This window comes from Alligator sinensis, unplaced genomic scaffold (assembly GCF_000455745.1).
Source record: "Alligator sinensis unplaced genomic scaffold, ASM45574v1 scaffold957_1, whole genome shotgun sequence".
Lineage (NCBI taxonomy): Eukaryota > Metazoa > Chordata > Crocodylia > Alligatoridae > Alligator > Alligator sinensis.
The window spans coordinates 658,038-676,053 of NW_005842039.1; the positions used below are offsets into that span (position 1 = coordinate 658,038).

An 18,016-nucleotide genomic window follows, 5' to 3' on the forward strand; every position below is an offset into this window, starting at 1 on the left:
GGGAGTGTTGCAGGGTTGTGCCAGACTCCTCCTTCTCCTGGGGGGCGTGGGTGCCTGCATCTGTGCACAGAATGACAACAGGTTGCCATCCTTCCCCCAGAGTACTGGGATTGGAAGGGACCTCAGCGACAAATCGCAGACACTGGCCAGCTATGGATGTCAATATCACAATAGTCCTTTTCCCCACCTCTCCCCTCTGAGTTTGTTTCCCCACAAGCCTGCCTCCAAAACATCTGAAACATTTTGGATGGTTTTGTTTAGTTTCGGAGCCTTCCGTTTTATTTCGGATTTGGTGTTTCGGGCACCAAAATGGGCTGAAATGCCTCCAAAACAAAACGGCTGCCAAAATTTCACACAGCCCTAGGGGCAGGGCCTGGGACGTGTGCTGCACACAGTGCCTGCTCCAGCCAGTCTGGGACCCACAGCCTCTTGGACTGACCTTGCATGGTGCTGGCCCTGCCCTGCATGAGCACTGTGTGTATTGGATCTGGCACATTGAGGGGAAGGTCTGGCCCACAGGGCCAGATGAATTTGACACCAAGAGCAAGTACCACTGTTGTGTGTTTTTTTTTCAGGCAGTTGACATTTACCAGGCTTTTGATGCCTTGCAGTAGGGGTGTGTGAAATGGGCCATGTTCGATTCGGATTTGGCCTGAATCGGAGACAGTAATTCGATTTGTTGATTCAGATCGCTGTCCCTGATCCAATTCGGCCAAATCCAAATGTGAAGATTCAATGCTGATTCAGAGAATCAGTGATTCGGCCATAGATGCAGCTTTAAATTTTTTTTTTCTACATGCCTTGAGGTACCAGGTACGGCTCGTGAATGCTGCGATGCTGGGGCAGATGGAGCATCCCACGGGAGCGGGGAGGGCCTGCGTGCTCAGCAGCAAACCCAGAATTGGACCAGAAGTACTTCTGGGTCCACCGCTGAGCGCACTGGGGGGGCCCCCTGCTCTCCCCCCACCCAGTAACTGGCCTCAGGGTGGCCCTGGGTGTCGCCCCCCCCCCCAGGTGTTAGACCTAGGAGGCACCAGTCACTGAGCCAGTGGGGTGGGGGGGCCCTCAGTGTGCTTCCTGATGGACTCAGAAGTGCTTCTGGTCCACTTCCAGGTCCACTGCTGATGCTCCATTCACCCCAGCATCTCAGCATTCACGAGCTGCTGGTACCTTTAGGTATGTAGAAAAAACATTTAAAGCTGTGTCTGTCTGAATCGTCGAATCTTTCCAAATCTCTCTGAATCAATTTGCAGGGTTCTGATTCGATTCAGAGAGATTAAAGAGTTTCTGGATTCCGAGATTCGGCCGCCAAATCAGGCCAGATCTCTGCCGATTCAAATCGGGGGCTGACTCTTTGCACAGCCCTATGTTGCGGTGCACGGATTGGTGTGACGAAAACCCTTAAGTCTAAGTTTTGGTCCTTGTGCTACTGTGATGCTGTGGAGGTTTAAGTTGCAAGGACCACAGCAGAATACTGAAATTCAATTTTTTTGTACTGTAAAAACAGTGTTTTAATTTATTTGATTGGGATTGTGTAAAGCTTTAAACAAAACCTAAAGTTTGAGGTCCAAGCTACCTGGCACTGTCTCTTGTCAAGTCTGTCATAGATTTATGGGAGAAGCCAAGGGTTTTCTTTTGGTGCCATCTTTGAGATCAGCTTGGTCTTTCCTGCCCAAGTGCAGGGGGGCTGGGCCCGATGATCTGTAAGGTCCCTTCCAGCCCCTAATAACTATGAAACTGAAATTCCCACTTAATCTGTTGTAATAGTCAGAGTGCAAAAAAACTTCTTGTGCATCTCTTGGGCTATCACAGCTCTGACAACATTTCAACTCAACTTCAGAATTATGGCCACTTTTTTTAATCTTCATGTCTTATGTTCACTGAAGTGCAGAATTTTTTTGACATGCCTAATTATGAACTATGCAGAAAAGTTATTGATCTTTTCCTTCTCCAAAAGTACTCTCAAGAAGCACTTGGACTAATGCCTTGTTTTCATTGCATAGCTAATTCATCATAGGGAAACATACCTGATCCAGGGAAGTTAAGATTGCTGTGCTGAATAACAAAAGAAAAAGCACCGCTTGATGTGCTGAAATCAGTATTCCATGGTCAATTGGTCAAATCAGATGAACAGCAACAATAAAGACATCAAGTATACTACATGACATGATATATCTGTTTAATGTGCATCATTTACTTATCAATGTTTAGATGAGATCTAATTACTGTATATTGTGCTAATGCATTATGCATAATCATTAATAATTGAATAACATGCACATTTATGCATGCAGTTGTGATCCCCATACATCTAATATGGAAAATCAAAAAAAAGTGCTATATAAAATGTAAAAGCAAATGCTAAACATGATTCAATGCTGTTTCTCTTTAACTGCAGACCCAGCCACATGGAAAAATCCAAGACACCTTTCTAAAGGTTGCCTTTACCACTTGCTTTTCCTCCCTACACATCCTCTGCATGTTTATGTATGCTAACCACCTACATTTAATGCCACTTATTGCTGATTATACTTTTACTTTTGAACATTAGCTACTGTATTGACTGGTTATTTTTCTGGGTCTTGTGACTTTTTAATTTTTAATTCTTTCTGACTTTGCATTGCAATAGAATGTAAGATACGAACTTAACCTTTTTTTTTTTTTTTTTTCAATTATTTTGTGATGTGCTGCTTTATCATATAATGTTCATTTTTAGTTACCAAATGCCTTTTTAATCTGCACTGTTGAGCATCTCTTGGAAATCGTTATGTGAATGAACCAGTCTGTTGTGCTTTAATTGTAGATAAGCACTATTTGGATGGCCAGATACTCATCTGTGTTCTTGTTGGTTTTTCTTAAAAAACTGAGTTCTGTGTAGAGAAGCCTGAAATCTCAAATGAAAATTTTGCTAAAAAATATTGAGATCTAGTTATGTGACCACAAGGGTCTCCAAATATAGCTAAAGTTGATATTGATAGTCATGTACACTGGAAGATAGGAATGCTTACTTCTCTATCTCCTTTGCAGTCTTTGGGCCTGTTCCTCAAAGGTCTTAAACACTGTCAATCACCATTGAATTAAAATGCTTGGCAGATTTGGTCCTGAAAAGACTTTAACCCCAAGGTTTCACTGTTAATACTATTCACAATGTGGTGTTTACATTTTCCAGCATAATTTTCCCTTTCAGCTGTAATCTGATAGAACCTCCCAAGAAGAGACTGTATCTTAAAAAACAAAAAAACTTTTTATAAGCAAAAAAAGAAGCAGACCGAAAATGATTTTTTTTTATCCCTCCCCTCCTTTCCTGTCCCCCTCTTCCTCCTCTCCCCCCTTCCCCATCCCCCACTTTCACAAGCTAATCTTTAAGTAGGCCAGAGCACTTCTGGAGCCTGCTAGGATAGATAAATGAGTCATGTGTTTAATTAGGTCCACAAATGAGAAAGTGGAAATTAGACAACAGATTTACAAATTAAAGCTTGGAATGAGGAGCAGATGTTGGGATAAGCAGAATGTTAAATATATTTGTATTGAACTGTTTAACTTCTGATAATAGATTAACTCTCTATTGTCACCTCAAAAATAAACTTTGCAACAGACAGGCCCTAAAAAAGGTGTTGAAGTTGAATTTCTCATGTAATGATTATTTGTTTTCAGGTGTTGATGCAGAAGAATGGGGTAAATTTCTACACACCAAAAATAAGGTATGCTTCCGAAGTGGCAGTAGCTGCTTCATGCATGGTTAATCTTAATTACCATTATGTGACTGAAATTTCATCCAAATATTTCTTTCTTAAACTTTCCCTAAAATAAACCAATTCCATGTGCTACATGTCTCGAAGTAGGTTTTACACCCCCTTGGAAAGGTTGTGGGAACTTCTTCAATCTCAAAACACTCTTAAGTTATGTATCTTTGGGGTTGTCTCTCTCATTTCATTGCAACTCCCAAATAGCTTAGCTTAAAAATTCCAGATTTGTTTGTATTGTTGGCTTTGCTTTGTGTCTCTTTGCAGAGATCATGAAATAATGTCATAAATCATTTGGGTTTTGTTTTATATACTCTACCATCAGTTAGTCAACCAAGGGATTAACCAGGGACTTAATGGAGCACAGGTTAAAAAAACCCAAGGAGGCAGTAAAAAGATCTCCAAAGGAGTTTGAAGGGAATAAGGAGAACTTGACCCAGCTATGCGACAAAGAAGCAAGTAAGAACAAAGTTACTGAAGGACTTCAGTGCAGGGGTGTGAAAGATATGGCCTACAGAGCCCCATCCAATCCCTGGTGCTGCCATTGGTCTCTAGTTGATCCATGTGCGGCATGTACTGGGTCAGTCCTGTGCTCAGGGCCTGGGATGAGATGCATGTAACACTCATCCTGGGACATGCGGCACCTGCTTTGGCTGGTCTGGGGCAGGAACTACATGCAATGCAGGTCCCAGACCAGCCAGGGCGGGCACCATGTGTGGTGCCACTTATTCAGCCCATGGGGCCAAATGAGTTTGACACTTCTGCTTTAGTGCTTATTGGGCTTTCTAGGTTTGCCGGTTTTGTTTTAAGCCTTTCTTCCTTAGTCTGTTGCTTTGTTTTGGTTTTGGACTCTGAAAAGGGTCCCACGTTGGGGTAGGGCAGATATTCTAAATGCAGAGGTGTGTTTGTCTTTTTTTTCTTTCTCCTTGTGTTGCTTTGGGTAAGGTCACATATGCAGAGAGCTGTTTTTATGTGTATGTGGTGTAACAGTCAAACATTTTGAAAATGTTATAACTGCAGATTGACTTGCTGTTGTTTCCAAACTGTATTTCAACAGCTGCTGGACAGAAGTGGAGGTGCAGGGAAATATGTGGAGGTTGGCAGGGGAAGCATATGCATAGGAACATGGGATCATAAAGTACAGAGGACTGGGGGGGATAGTTTGTGCTACCTCCTTTTGACTTGTCGGTATTCTGTGTGAGTGGAAAGAGTTGGCTGCAAGAGCAGAGGCAGACCAGGTAAGATTAGAAGGAGATGGTGATGAAAGGGCACAGAGAACCTGGGCAGACAAGTATGGAACTGAGGGTAGGACTGTCTGTTACACTTGCACGTACAATAATAAACTAGGCGTTTTAAGATGGATAATTTTTTTTCCCTTTATCTAATTGTGGTAGGCAGTACTAACTGCTGCTGCCACGGTAAACAAAGTGAATATTATTCCTCATTTAACCAACCTCTCCTATTTAATGTTCCATTTAATGTTCCATATTTAATATAGCGCTAAAGGCGATTCCTTTTTCATCTCTTATTACTTTGCTACAGTACTTCACTTGCTCTTGGTAAGAACACATCAATGTGTTGCCACAATCTATGTAGTAAGGAATTGCTATCCCTGACTTTGTTCCTATTCTTTCTGTATTTCAGATCTATACAGACTTTGAAGAAATCCGACAAGAAATTGAGTGTGAAACTGAGAGGATTTCAGGAAATAATAAGGTGAGTCCCAAGCAGGCTATTTTAACTTAAAGAATATACTGCTTTCTTAAATTTCTGAGGCAAAATCTGAAAGCTAAAAGCTAGAAAAGCACAATACAGCCCTACTGTATAGGAAGGAATGCAGTGGATCCACTTAGTACGCCCAGATGATGTTAGCATTGGTATGAAATGACTAATCTGAAAGAAGATTCAGGAAATTGATACTAGTCTTCTTTACCACACAGTAACACACAGGAGAGTCTACCTCTCCAAGTTAAATTCTTCTTCATTGTGGTTCATATAATTCTTCTTCGCTGTAGTTTTTAAGAAACGTTTGGATGCTTATCTTGCTGGGATCCTTTGACCCTAGCTGACTTCCTGCCCCTGGGGCAGGGGGCTGGACTCGATCTTTTGAGGTCCCTTCCAGCCTTAATGCCTATGAAATATATACAGACCTTACAGTAAGGTGGGGTGGGGCATGACTCAGGCGCGGCTTACTCCAGGCAACAGCAGGGCATAGCCTCCGCGAGTCTCAGCGCTGCCGCACCCGCATCAGCGCTGAGAGCGGGGGCTCTGCCCTGCCACCGCTTGCTAGCTGGTGAGGGGGGCGCAGAATGTGGGCACAGCAGCACTGGGAGCGGGGGCTATGCCCTGCTGCTGCTTGCCCTCTTCTGCCTGAAGCAAGCTGCACCTGCATCCTGCCCCCGCTGCCCCAGCTGGGCAAGCAGCAGCAGGGCAGAGCTTCCGCTCCCAGCGCTGCCATGCTCGCATCCTGTGCCCCCCCTTTCCCAAGTTAACTACCCTCCCTGCCCCAACTGGGCAGGCTGTCCCAGCCCCAATCCCTTCCTCCCTCATACCTCTTTCCAACCCTAACAGACTTACCAGCTGGAGGCAGCTGTGTCAGCTGCCTGTTTAGTCCATGGACAAATCTCCAAAGCGTCCAAATCTTTTCCAAAGCTTTTCCGAATTTATTTGAATGCTTCAAATTGATTTGCAGCTTTTAATTGGCCTTCCGATTCAATTCAGATTCTGAGATTCAGTCCCCAGATCAGGCCGAATCTCCTCCGAATCGAATCGGCTACTGAAGTTTCGCACAGCCCTAGTGGACACGCTGCTGGGGGAGATTGTGGGGGGCAGGGACAGGGGTCAAGCCACACTGCCTGCCTCCCCACTCCACTAACCCTCAGTGTCCTGCCCCCTTGCCATTGCTTTCCATGCTGTAGCAGTGTGGGGGGGACAAATTTAAGATGACCCTCTGATAATGAGGTTTGGTACATGTATAATTTTGTTATAATTTTCCATTTTTCCATGTATGGAATCTAATGGGAGTCATCTTAAATTCAGGGTTGTCTTCGATACGGGTAAATATGGTATGTATCATCTAAGGGAAAGCAGAACTGCAGAGACGGCCGAGACCTTGGTTCATAAATTTGATTGGCTTTAGTTTTGGGCAAGCGCACATTTTCGGGTTGTGTCAAAGGTGTTTTGTTACCTGAATATACTCCCCAGAAAGCCAGTATTTTGACTAATTCTTGGTCACATCTTTGTTATTTCTAGGGGATCAGCCCTGAACCTATTCACCTTAAGATTTTTTCACCTAATGTTGTCAACTTGACTCTTGTGGATTTGCCAGGAATGACAAAGGTAAGAGATTGAATATGATTTTTGGTTTGTTGCAAGGTTGAGTGTTTGATCAAAGAAAAACACCACTGTTGCATAAACTATCTAGATTTCTGTTTAGAAACAGAAAATGTTTTCTTCAAGTTGACCAGTAGTTCTTACAAAGTCTTGAAGCATCCCCACCCGGTAGTTAACATTTGCATATTTGATGGTTCTCTTCTGTTTTCCCTCCCTTACTGAGCAAGAAGGGGAGGAGGAAGTGTTATGGAGCATCAGAAGCTGAATAAATTTTATAAGGGAGGTAGAACTTCAGAGGTCAGCAGCCATTGATTAAGGCTGCTTACAGATGTGGAAAAAAATGATGTTTTAATTTAAGCTCAGCACGCCCCTGCACTGAACGCAGTGAGTGCCCAGAAGAGGCAGCTTGTTAGTTGGACCCGGTTCACACAACATCTGTATAGATCGGGCACTTCAGTGGGGCTTTTTGGTCCTTTTATGTAATGGCTGATTGAATTAGCTATTAGATAAAAGTGCCAAAAATTCCTGCTGAAGTGCGTGAGCTATACAGATGCTGGGCAAGTGCCCAATCTATACAGATGCTGCAGAGCCAGGTTGAACCAATGCGCTGCCTCTCCCAGTAAAACGCTGTTCTGTCTTATTTTTTTTTCATGTCTGTCAGCACCCTAAATGATTAAATCAACTTTTTTTCCAGAGTTTCTCTGATAGGAGTTGCAATGCAGCTTCATTGTACCACGAATAGTGGAAAATGGGATAATGGAGGAAATGCTTTGAGCAGAGGAGTTTTTTTGGATCTTGTGATGGTTTAACTGAATTCTCTGTGCTAAGGGGCTGCTTTTTCCCTGTGAAGACAAGAGACAACAGATAGGGGCCCAAATACCTCTGATTTGCAATTCAAGCCAAACGCAATATTTCTCTGTCAGGATATACTCAGTTAGTTAGTTTAATACCCCATTTTCCAACCCATTCTCAGGTTTTTCAACTTCGTGATTTTCAAATTTGATTTATGGGACAGAGAAATCACAGTATTACATAATGTTGTAGGGAGTAGACTTTTACAGTAACTTCTGTTAGATGGTGGATTTAGTTTTGCATTTGCATGATTCCCCTCTCAGTTCTCTCTTCTTTCCTTTAGGTACCGGTTGGTGATCAACCTAAGGACATTGAACTTCAAATCAGAGAGCTAATTCTTCGATTCATTAGTAACCCAAATTCAATTATTCTGGCAGTCACAGCTGCCAACACAGACATGGCCACATCAGAGGCACTTAAAATTGCACGGGAGGTAGATCCAGATGGTAAGCAGCAAGCTAATCGGGGGTCTGTGATTTTTTTTCTTTCTTTCTTTCTTTCTGAGTGAATCAATTGTAAATATGGGTGAGATTGAAGCTATTTGGGGGAAATGGTACTTGTTCCTCATACTCCTGTGTTTTGTTGGAAAATACAATAGCTGCACTTTTCCAGTTGCATTTTGTACCATTTTGCAACTATTTGCAATGCTAAGATGAATCGATATCCAGTAAGGGCCTGCTGACTCGCAAGCAAGGGCAATCCTGATCTTTTTCTTATTCCAATACAATCATATGATCTATTGCTATTTTCAGAGCTGCAAAATGGTATTGAAGAATGCTGCTTTCCTTGGTGTTTATTTAGTATGGCTCCTTTATGATTGCTTAATTTTTCAAAAAGTGTTCCTTTTGTTGAAGAAAAATGCATATTCCTGAAGGTGCTAATTGGCTGTCATACATGGTTCTGTGTTAATTGTCAGAGGAGCAAATGAGCCTTTGGAAAGATCTAGCATTCAGTTGCTTCCCATTGTCTACTGTATTAATCTGGCAAGTGCTTGTTGATTTAATTTCCTGTGGCTAGATGGCATATGGTGAATTTCATCCAAAAGGTTCCTAAAGCACTCTGCAAACTTATAGACTGTATACAAGAAGCCCTTTCATATCTATTGGAGTCTGTTGTTCAAATAAATATGCTGACTATAGGTGCTTTAAAGTTGGATTAAGAGACTGCAGCTAATATACTTTTGGACAATTCTTTGTTGTATTACCTCTCCTGCCTGGGTTCACTGACAGGCCAGGGATTTCCCTTCTTCTGCATGGCCCCTCTAAATCTCCAACATATTGTTGAAGTTCAAGGCAAAGTTACTTCTACCTTCTTTTTCAGGTTCTGGATTTCTCATTTATTAAACGTATTTATTACTTACCTTTTTGGTGAGGAAATTCAAGGTCTTTCTCCCTGCAGTGCATGTTTTTTGGGTTTTTTTTTTTCTTTTCAAGTGGCATTGTGCACTGGATTTTTTTTCTTCATGGGCCTCTACACGTTAAGCTCTTCATAGGCTCCACTTGCTGGTGACCCTTTTAATCCTCATAGAAAACATCCTCTGTGTCTTTGCTTAGTCTGATCAACCTGGCTCACAGCAACAGACGTTGCTTTTTATTTACTGTCTTGTACCCATGATTGATCTTGACTGTAGGATTACTTCCCAGAATTCCCAGCCTTAAACTCTGAGTCTTAGTGACCAGTTTGCTGTGAGAACATAGGCCCAGTCCTTTTCAGATACCATTATTCCCGCAAAAAACTGCAGAAAGACCGTCCTGTTTGTGGTTAGGATTCTGATCTGTGGTCGTTTGTAAACGGTGCTTTCAGGAGCCCTGTCTCAGTTATCTTTGCTCTAAGATTCCAGTTTATTATAGTCCTGTAGAAAGTGAATGAATGCTTCTTGCTGTGACATAACCTGGCTTGTCTCTACTAGCCTTTCATTTATGTACCTAGCCACTCAAATCCTTCCTAGTTTATTGGTCACTGTTATAGCCCCAGAATAGTCTTGGACTTCAAAAATATTCTTTGAAATTTACATATCTGAGATTATGGGATATGCTTCTTTCCAAATTTGGGTCTAGATGCTGTCCTTTTCAGTGCATAAGTATAAAGTTCCTGTTTTCCTTGAGGGGAGACGGGGAAACATCTGATGATGTTCTTCAGGAACTGATTGAGCCTATATTAGTAGTACTGTTTTCCTCAGGAGAAAATGGGTATTTGCCAATTCTAACTGAACTGAATAGACTGACTTGACAAACTTCTAGTAAGTGATGGCTTTCCTGTTGTTTGGATAGGTCGAAGAACGCTTGCTGTTATCACAAAACTCGATCTTATGGATGCTGGCACTGATGCCATGGATGTACTTATGGGACGTGTGATTCCAGTTAAACTTGGCATAATTGGGGTGGTAAACAGGTACATATAATTGGGAATTGACACATTATATGTTCTTTTAAAAAAAACTCAATATTAAGAAATTCATTGGTTTTTCATGCATATAGACGTGGGTTTTAGACTAAAACATTTGCAGATTTTAGAGTCAAATTTGCATTTAGTTAAAGAAACGCATATAAAAGCTAACCCAGTTATCAAGTGTCGACTGCTATGAAGGAGCCTGGTTTCAAAACCTTGCTACCCTTCTCCCTCATCCTTTCAGTTGTCCATGTCAAAAGTGATGTAGAAGCTGCTTGCTTAGTGTACTGTGTGGCTGCTTCCCATACTATATTGCTGTGAAGTGAGTAAGTCAGTCCATGGAGCAACCTTCGTAGCATCTTTAAATACAGTGTCATCTGTTTGCCCTCAGTGTATTACAACCACTTTCATATCCATAAGAAAATGTTTTCCATATCTTGTTATATGCTGTTATAGAAGAGGAATTCTGGGATAGTCGGCTAATTTTGAATGGTAGATGTTTGTTGTCCTATCAAGAAAAATGGAAGCAAACATTAGTTTAATTATATACTTATTAATTAGCTAATAATCTTATCCAACTCTAGGAGCCAATTAGATATCAACAATAAGAAGAGTGTAGGTGATTCTATCCGGGATGAATATGGTTTTCTTCAAAAGAAGTATCCGTCTCTAGCCAACCGAAATGGAACAAAATATCTTGCTAGAACATTGAACAGGTATCTCAGATAATTACTTGTTATGCAAAATGTGTAAAACAGTGATTTTTTTTTTTTAATGTAAGGCAGTGTTAGTAGCATATATAAAATTTTATACATGGTAGTAACGTATACAATTTTATGTTAAAATGAATGTGTATATTAACATACTTGCTGCTGTTGTATAGTGAAACAGGGAGGTCTCCTTTTTTTTTGCTTCAGTATTTCAGTTTCTGATGTTACTGTGGTCTTTCTGAGTAAATGGCTTCCTTTCATTGTACAAGGTTATTTTTGCTTGTTCCTGCTTGTTTCTCCTATAAATTATGGTGGAGATAACAACATAAAAATGATCTCTTCTTCCCCCTTCTGACAGGAATTTATCCTCTCCATATTTTTAGGTTACTAATGCATCATATCAGGGATTGCTTGCCAGAATTGAAAACTAGGATAAATGTTTTAGCTGCTCAGTACCAGTCTCTGCTGAATAGCTATGGAGAGCCTGTGGAGGACAAGAGCGCCACTTTATTACAGCTTATTACCAAATTTGCCACTGAATATTGCAACACTATTGAAGGAACAGCAAAATACATAGAAACTTCTGAGCTGTAAGTATGAAATTGTTCCTTAGAATTCTGATTTGGATAGTTGACCTGGATCACATTGCATTTAAAATTCAGTAGCAGAAAAGCAGAGCACATTGCTTTTAAAACCTTTATGCTAGTATAAAATATTTTTAAGCACAGAAAAACAGCAGTTTATTACTTCCTCTTTAATTTCTTGATTTTTTTTTTTTTTTTTTTTTTTTTTCCCCCCCCCACTTTTCAGGTGTGGTGGAGCATTAATCTGCTATATTTTTCATGAGACCTTTGGGCGGACATTAGAATCTGTTGACCCTTTAGGTGGCCTTAATACTATTGATATTCTGACTGCCATTAGAAATGCTACAGTGAGTAGTAGTATCCTGGCTTTCTTAATGTTTACTACCCTCTTTGCATTTGAACTGTGGTTAAAAACCAATTGTTTCAGTTTTTGTCTGTGTTATGGGAATAGTGGTTTTAATGGAAGAATTTACATTTAAACTAGGGATTCAGCTTCTGTGGTTTTCATACAGAATATTGTATCCTCTCCAATTTTTAGTCCTTACCAAGTGTGAATTGAATTTTCTGAGAGTGTACCTCTTAATCGCTCAAAATTAAAAAAAAAAAAAAAAATTAAAATTGGATCCTTCAAGACATGCAAAAGCATCAGTCTTTTGGTTTATCTGACCTTAAAAATGGAGTAACTTGCATTTAAGAGTCCATCTGTTTTAAATTGAAATATTTAGCACAGACTATAAGGTGAAGAGAATCATATTGGAATTAATGTAATTCATAACCATAATAATTTAACAGGTAGATGCAAGTATGTAGGCCAGGGGTGCTCAAACTCCAACCCACGGGCCAAATGCAACCTGCAGAGCCTTGGCATCCAGCCCGTGGAACTCCCCATGGGTCAGGAAATTTGGTGGTGGGGGAGCAGTGGCAGCATATACTGCCATCCTTCCCCACTGCTAATCTCCCATGTCCTATTCAGTGGATTGCGGTAGGGCCATGACCCTCCTCTGGCATGGCCAGAGTGGGGCTCGCTATGCCCTGTTCCCTCTGCACAGCTCAGGACCAGCTTATTCTCTCTTTTTCCCCCCAGCCCACCTGAGTCTGGACCATACCCCCTCTTCCCTCCACCCAGCTAAATTGTGGCTGGGCTACACCCCTTTCTCTCCTACATGACGGGTCCATGTCCGCTTTCCTTTTACCCAGCCAGATGGGAGTTGGGCTATGCCTCCTCCCACCTTGGGGCTGGATCAGACTTGGGTCATTTTCTCACCCCCCGCCCCCTTTGGGGCTGGGCCATACCGCCTTCCCCTGCATTGCTGGCTTGGGGCTGAGGTACTCCCCCCCCACCCCCTTCACACAGCTGGATGGGGGCCCACTGCACCTGTCCCAGATGTTGGATTGCATCCACCAGCCAGATTCAGTCTGTGGAGGGGACAGGTACTGCCCATCTGGCCTGCTGGACAGAAAGTTTGAGCACCAATTATATAGGCTATAGACTGACTAATTTGACTTTTAAGAGAGGTATTTGAGAATGGGAGGTAGCTAATTATTATCCTTCCTCTGCAGTTCTTTTGCATGAAACACTGCTGTTGGTTATAATAATTTAGTTGCATGAAGGGAACAGATATGTTAAAGAGTGTTCATTCATAGATTATTGACAAAATTGTTGCAAAAGGTTCAGTGATCACATGATAGATTGGGCATTTAAGTACTTGACATTTTCCCAGGGCATGACTGATCTAGGGCTTTGTGGAGAGCCCTTTATAGCACTGAGTGGGATTGGATTCTTACTTACTCCTGTTTATGTAATTTTAGTTTGGCCAATGTAGCACTTTAAAGTAGTAAATCAGCTGCACGCTAATGGGCTATAATCACCCCTGGCTGCTGTGTGCCACTCTAATGCATTGATGAATCTGTTCTTGCAAGTTAAATTAACAACATGATTATTTAAAGCTGATGCTTCTTTATATTCAATCAGTAAAAAGTATTCTATGGGAGGGGGTATGTGTTCAGTGTTTATGTATTAAAACAGTAAAGCTAAAAACTTTTCCATTCAAAAAGTGTCAAGAAGGAATTAGTTGAATGCATTTATCAGTAACTGAATGGGAAGCATGTTGTAGTTATTACAGGCGTTACAGGCCTAGTGAAATTTTTACAGTTGGTAAGGTGCATTAATGTGCATTACTTACTGAACATGCTTTGGTTTTCTTTTAAATATAAACTTAATGTTTACCTTTCCTGGATTTGTAATGTTTTGGATAACTATAACATTCTTCTAATAGGTTTTTTCCATTATTCCATATAAATATAAATGTATTTCACACAACATGCAAAAAGAGGTTGAGAGTAAGACGTGATTTACTTAAGAAATGCCCCTTTATGGTCTGTATAGCCCTTAGCACGTTTTGTGTGCTACTAAAGTATACAGTATAACTACAGTTTGTTTTCCTTTTTGATAGGGCCCCCGTCCTGCCTTGTTTGTGCCTGAAGTTTCATTTGAACTGTTGGTGAAGAGGCAAATTAAACGTTTAGAGGAACCTAGCTTGCGCTGTGTGGAGCTGGTTCATGAGGAAATGCAGAGGATTATCCAGCATTGTAGCAATTACAGTACTCAGGTAAACCCAGGGGTTGATGATGAGTTAGTTTGTTTATTTTCAACACAAGATGGGAAAAGTTGCAAGTTTTTTCTTTTAAAAAGTCCTCAGCTTGTAAAAGCTGGTTCCAGTGCTTTATGACAAATATGAAAATGATGAGTGGCTTTACTTCAAGTAAAATTAATTGTCTTGTTTACTTGCTGTAAAAGGTTAGGTGTAAAAGAGTAGGCACAGAGTAAAGCTTTTTAAAATTTGCACCTGTAAAAATAGCATGCAACAATTTGTAGTTATCTCTCCAGAGGTAAGTTACATTGGAAATATGTATAAGATCTTATTCACAAAAGCTAGGAATAGTTGTTGCATTTTTATTCCTGGACAAATTGTACCTATGCTTTGTCCCAAAGCAGAAATGTGTGTACATTTAGTGAGCAGCCTAATGCACTTCTGCTTTTCTGTCATTGATTCAGTAATACAATCCCAGGAAAACTGTTCAGGCATACATTGCAATTCCCGAGGCAGTGGACATGGTCATTCAAACTTTGTCCTGGGATAAATTGGTTTATCCTGGGATAAAAGCAAATGTCTGTTTGTATCCAAAGCCTTTTAACATATGAGCCCACTAAGTGCTGGGGTTTAGTCATAAAAATGTTGATGCTCAACATTAGAAGAATGCAGTTTAAGTACTGTTGTTGAATATCAAAATTAATAAAAAGGTTGATTTTTATAGGTGGAAAATTTTAGTTTAAATCTGAAAATTCAAGGCAGTCATAACAGCTGATCTAAATCTATATTCTTGGTGCCAGGCAAAAACCTACCATATTTACTTGATACCAAGACGAGTTTGTTTTTTTGTTTTGTTTTTTTTCCCTTTTATCATGATCATAGGATGACGCCCCTTGTCTTGGAATTTAGTATGAGGTGGTGGGGGGCAGGCAGCTGCTGTGGCTCCAGCCCTAACCCCAACCCCAGGTCAGGTCAGGACTGGAGCTGTAGCTGCAGCTGTTGCCTGCCTCCTGCTGCCTCTGCACTCCCTGCCACTCCTTTTGGGCCCTTGCTGCCCCCAGTCTCCTTTCCACGCTGCTCTGTACCACTGCTACAGAGTGGGGCCGGATCTGGGGCCATGCCCCAGGTTGCAGCAGGGGTGGAGCCTGCTGGTGCTGGAGTAAAGGTTATGGGGAGGTGTAGGGGCAAGTGGGGGATAGAGACTTCGGGAGTGGATGACAATGTAGAAAGTGGGGTGGGGACTTGAGGCTGTGCCGGGGCGGGGAGCAAAAGTGGCGCAGGGCAGGGCAGGTGGGGAAGTCAGGATCATCTTGGATTTGGGTAAATGCAGTATTTAAAAAAAAATTCTACATGAAAATACATTTTTTCCTTGGTATGTTAAGAGAATCAGTGCTTTTTAATGATATCTGTTATTGGATCAACTGTATAGTTAGAGCTGTTAGACGGACTTTCAGGCATCGTGTCCTTTCTCAGGTACCATCAAGGACAACGCTTCAGCCTTATTATGTTAACTCACAGCAAGGTGTAGATTTTAGGAATATGTTGAATAAACTTTTTTTGGAAAACTTTACAAAGTTGTTTTCCAAAGCACTTATTCCTATAGGGAACTTTTTTTTTGTTCAGAATGAATAAAAAAGTTATGTAAGAACTTTTTAAAATTAATGAGTAGTCTATGTAAAGTAATGGAAGCCAGTTTACTGTTATGCCTTTTTCTTTCAAAATTCTTGCATTTGTTTTTTTTTTTTTTTTCCAGTTAGAGTTAAGCACATTATTAGAAACTTATGCTACATTCTGGCTTCTGAAGTCTCTTCCTTACTTAACCATCTGACTTTGTTAGATTTTTGGTTTGAAATTTCTCATCTTCTGAGTTAAGACGGGAGGGGGAAAAATAAAATTTGTATGTTTTATAATAGAGAGCACAGGAAAATTTCTGTTTGGGTGGTAGGCAAGAAATTGCTATGAAGGCAGTTCAGTAGTAGAAATTGGGGGACAACTCTTGAAATGAGACATGAACAAGGTTATAACTACTGTAGCTATGGTTACAGATTTCATAGAGCTTCCTGAGCCCCAGTATTTTGCTCATATCCCATTTGGGTGTTTTGTACACACAAATCACTCTCAATTTGAACTGGATACTATAATCTCAAATTTCAGCATATCCAGACTGTGTTCATGTAACGAATCAGCCCTTAATGCATCCCTGTGGACAACAACTAACAATGCTAACTAACTATCAAATGGAACATTCCTTGATATCACCTTTTGTTACACTGTTGATCCAAATCTAGAAAAAAGCCTAATTGTAACTCTACCTTTAAGAGCCTTGGACCTTGGTTGTTGCTAGTCTAATATTATGGTTTTTAAGGCTTTGCTCTAATTTAATTAATTTTTTTTTCAAAACAATATAATGATGCTACCTAAAGGTTTACTGCCTTGTATTTCAGGAATTACTGAGGTTTCCCAAACTACATGATGCCATAGTAGAAGTAGTGACCTGTCTTCTGCGTAAAAGGCTACCTGTTACAAATGAAATGGTAACTTTTTTCAGTTTTATTTCTTGTCCACCTGGTATTGTCTTCTAGCAAATTGTTCTTTTGTAGTGGTAATTTCCTTTTCTTAATATTTTTATTTACTATATAATCTCTTAAGAATTTTAACAAATGTTGGGAAAAACTAAAATCTTTAAGAGGAGGAGCCAGCTAATGATTTTCTTAAATCCATATTTAGGCTAAACTATTCAAATAGGAGCCCAACATTTTTAATTTATGTTCCCTATCCTATTCCTTGTTGTCCTTTGCACTCCCCTTACAACTTCAAGTTTTACCAGCAACTTTTCCTTCTGGTCTTGTGCCACTTGGGATTCACTTTTTCTTTTTACCACAGTAGCTCTTCTTCTTTTCCAGTCATGAATGTACTGCTGAAAATAGCTTATGAACCCTATTTGTTCTTCTAATGCTGCTTAATATATGCAGATGCTGAAACTGGTGTTTTGGAGTACTGATCCAGCATATTGCACCATCCAGCTGGTAGAAAAATGAAAGCGTGTGTGTTTAAACTGAGAACCAGTCAAAGCTTGAAGTGTCATCAACATGAAAGACTAGCGTCCGCTTCTTGGCTAGGAGCATTTGATAAACGCACTGGATGATTATTTGAGTAAATCTCCAGTTTCTGAACTTGTATTCTTTTGGTATCACTATGGTGATTGTTTAATTTTTTCATGTTGTCTGAAAGGGAAGAGAAATTTTATCCTTTCTAAATGTGGCTATTTTCCTTTAACTTAACTACGAAGTATGTATGCTGTAGCGAAATGTGGCATTGCATTTTTGCAGAACTTTCATCACTCGTACATAGGCAGGTGTCTGTCAGTTCCTGGAATACATTTAGATCTGATTGCCTAAAGACATGCTCAAAAATATGATCGTTGTTGACTTGTGATTGTAACAAAGAATTATGTTAACAGATATTAATATACAAAAACATTGCGCTGTTACAGAACTAGATGTTTTCACTAACTTTTGAGACAGTTGCATGGGTTACGGTTTCAAGTGTGATGCACGTGGCTTGTTACTGAAAGTTAGTTACCTTTATGGCATCTGGTCAGCACAAAGTGAGTTGGGACTAGATTCAATCTAGTGCAGGGGTGTTTACACTCACCTTGTGCTCCAGGTTGTATTTGGGCTGCGACTCTACATGTGGGTCAGATCCAGGCAAGGACATAAGGAAGTGGCAACAGCGCTGCCAGCTCTGTTTCTGACTTGGAGCATGTGGCAGCAGCTCCAGCCCTTTCTGCATGTCTCGTGCTGGAGCCAAAGGCA

The 18,016-nt window shown here is 40.7% G+C and overlaps 1 protein-coding gene across 1 annotated transcript in view; it reads left to right on the top strand.

Moving 5' to 3' along the window:
- Positions 1–18,016, top strand: part of DNM1L (dynamin 1 like) — a 63,087-nt gene that overhangs the window by 26,457 nt on the left and 18,614 nt on the right. Inside the window, exons 3-13 of the mRNA XM_025202842.1 lie at positions 2,399–2,437; positions 3,655–3,701; positions 5,388–5,459; positions 6,996–7,082; positions 8,212–8,374; positions 10,199–10,319; positions 10,901–11,032; positions 11,410–11,616; positions 11,837–11,957; positions 14,064–14,219; positions 16,646–16,735. Of these exons, the coding sequence (XP_025058627.1) occupies positions 2,399–2,437; positions 3,655–3,701; positions 5,388–5,459; positions 6,996–7,082; positions 8,212–8,374; positions 10,199–10,319; positions 10,901–11,032; positions 11,410–11,616; positions 11,837–11,957; positions 14,064–14,219; positions 16,646–16,735 (1,235 nt within the window). The remainder of the gene's footprint in view (positions 1–2,398; positions 2,438–3,654; positions 3,702–5,387; positions 5,460–6,995; positions 7,083–8,211; positions 8,375–10,198; positions 10,320–10,900; positions 11,033–11,409; positions 11,617–11,836; positions 11,958–14,063; positions 14,220–16,645; positions 16,736–18,016) is intronic.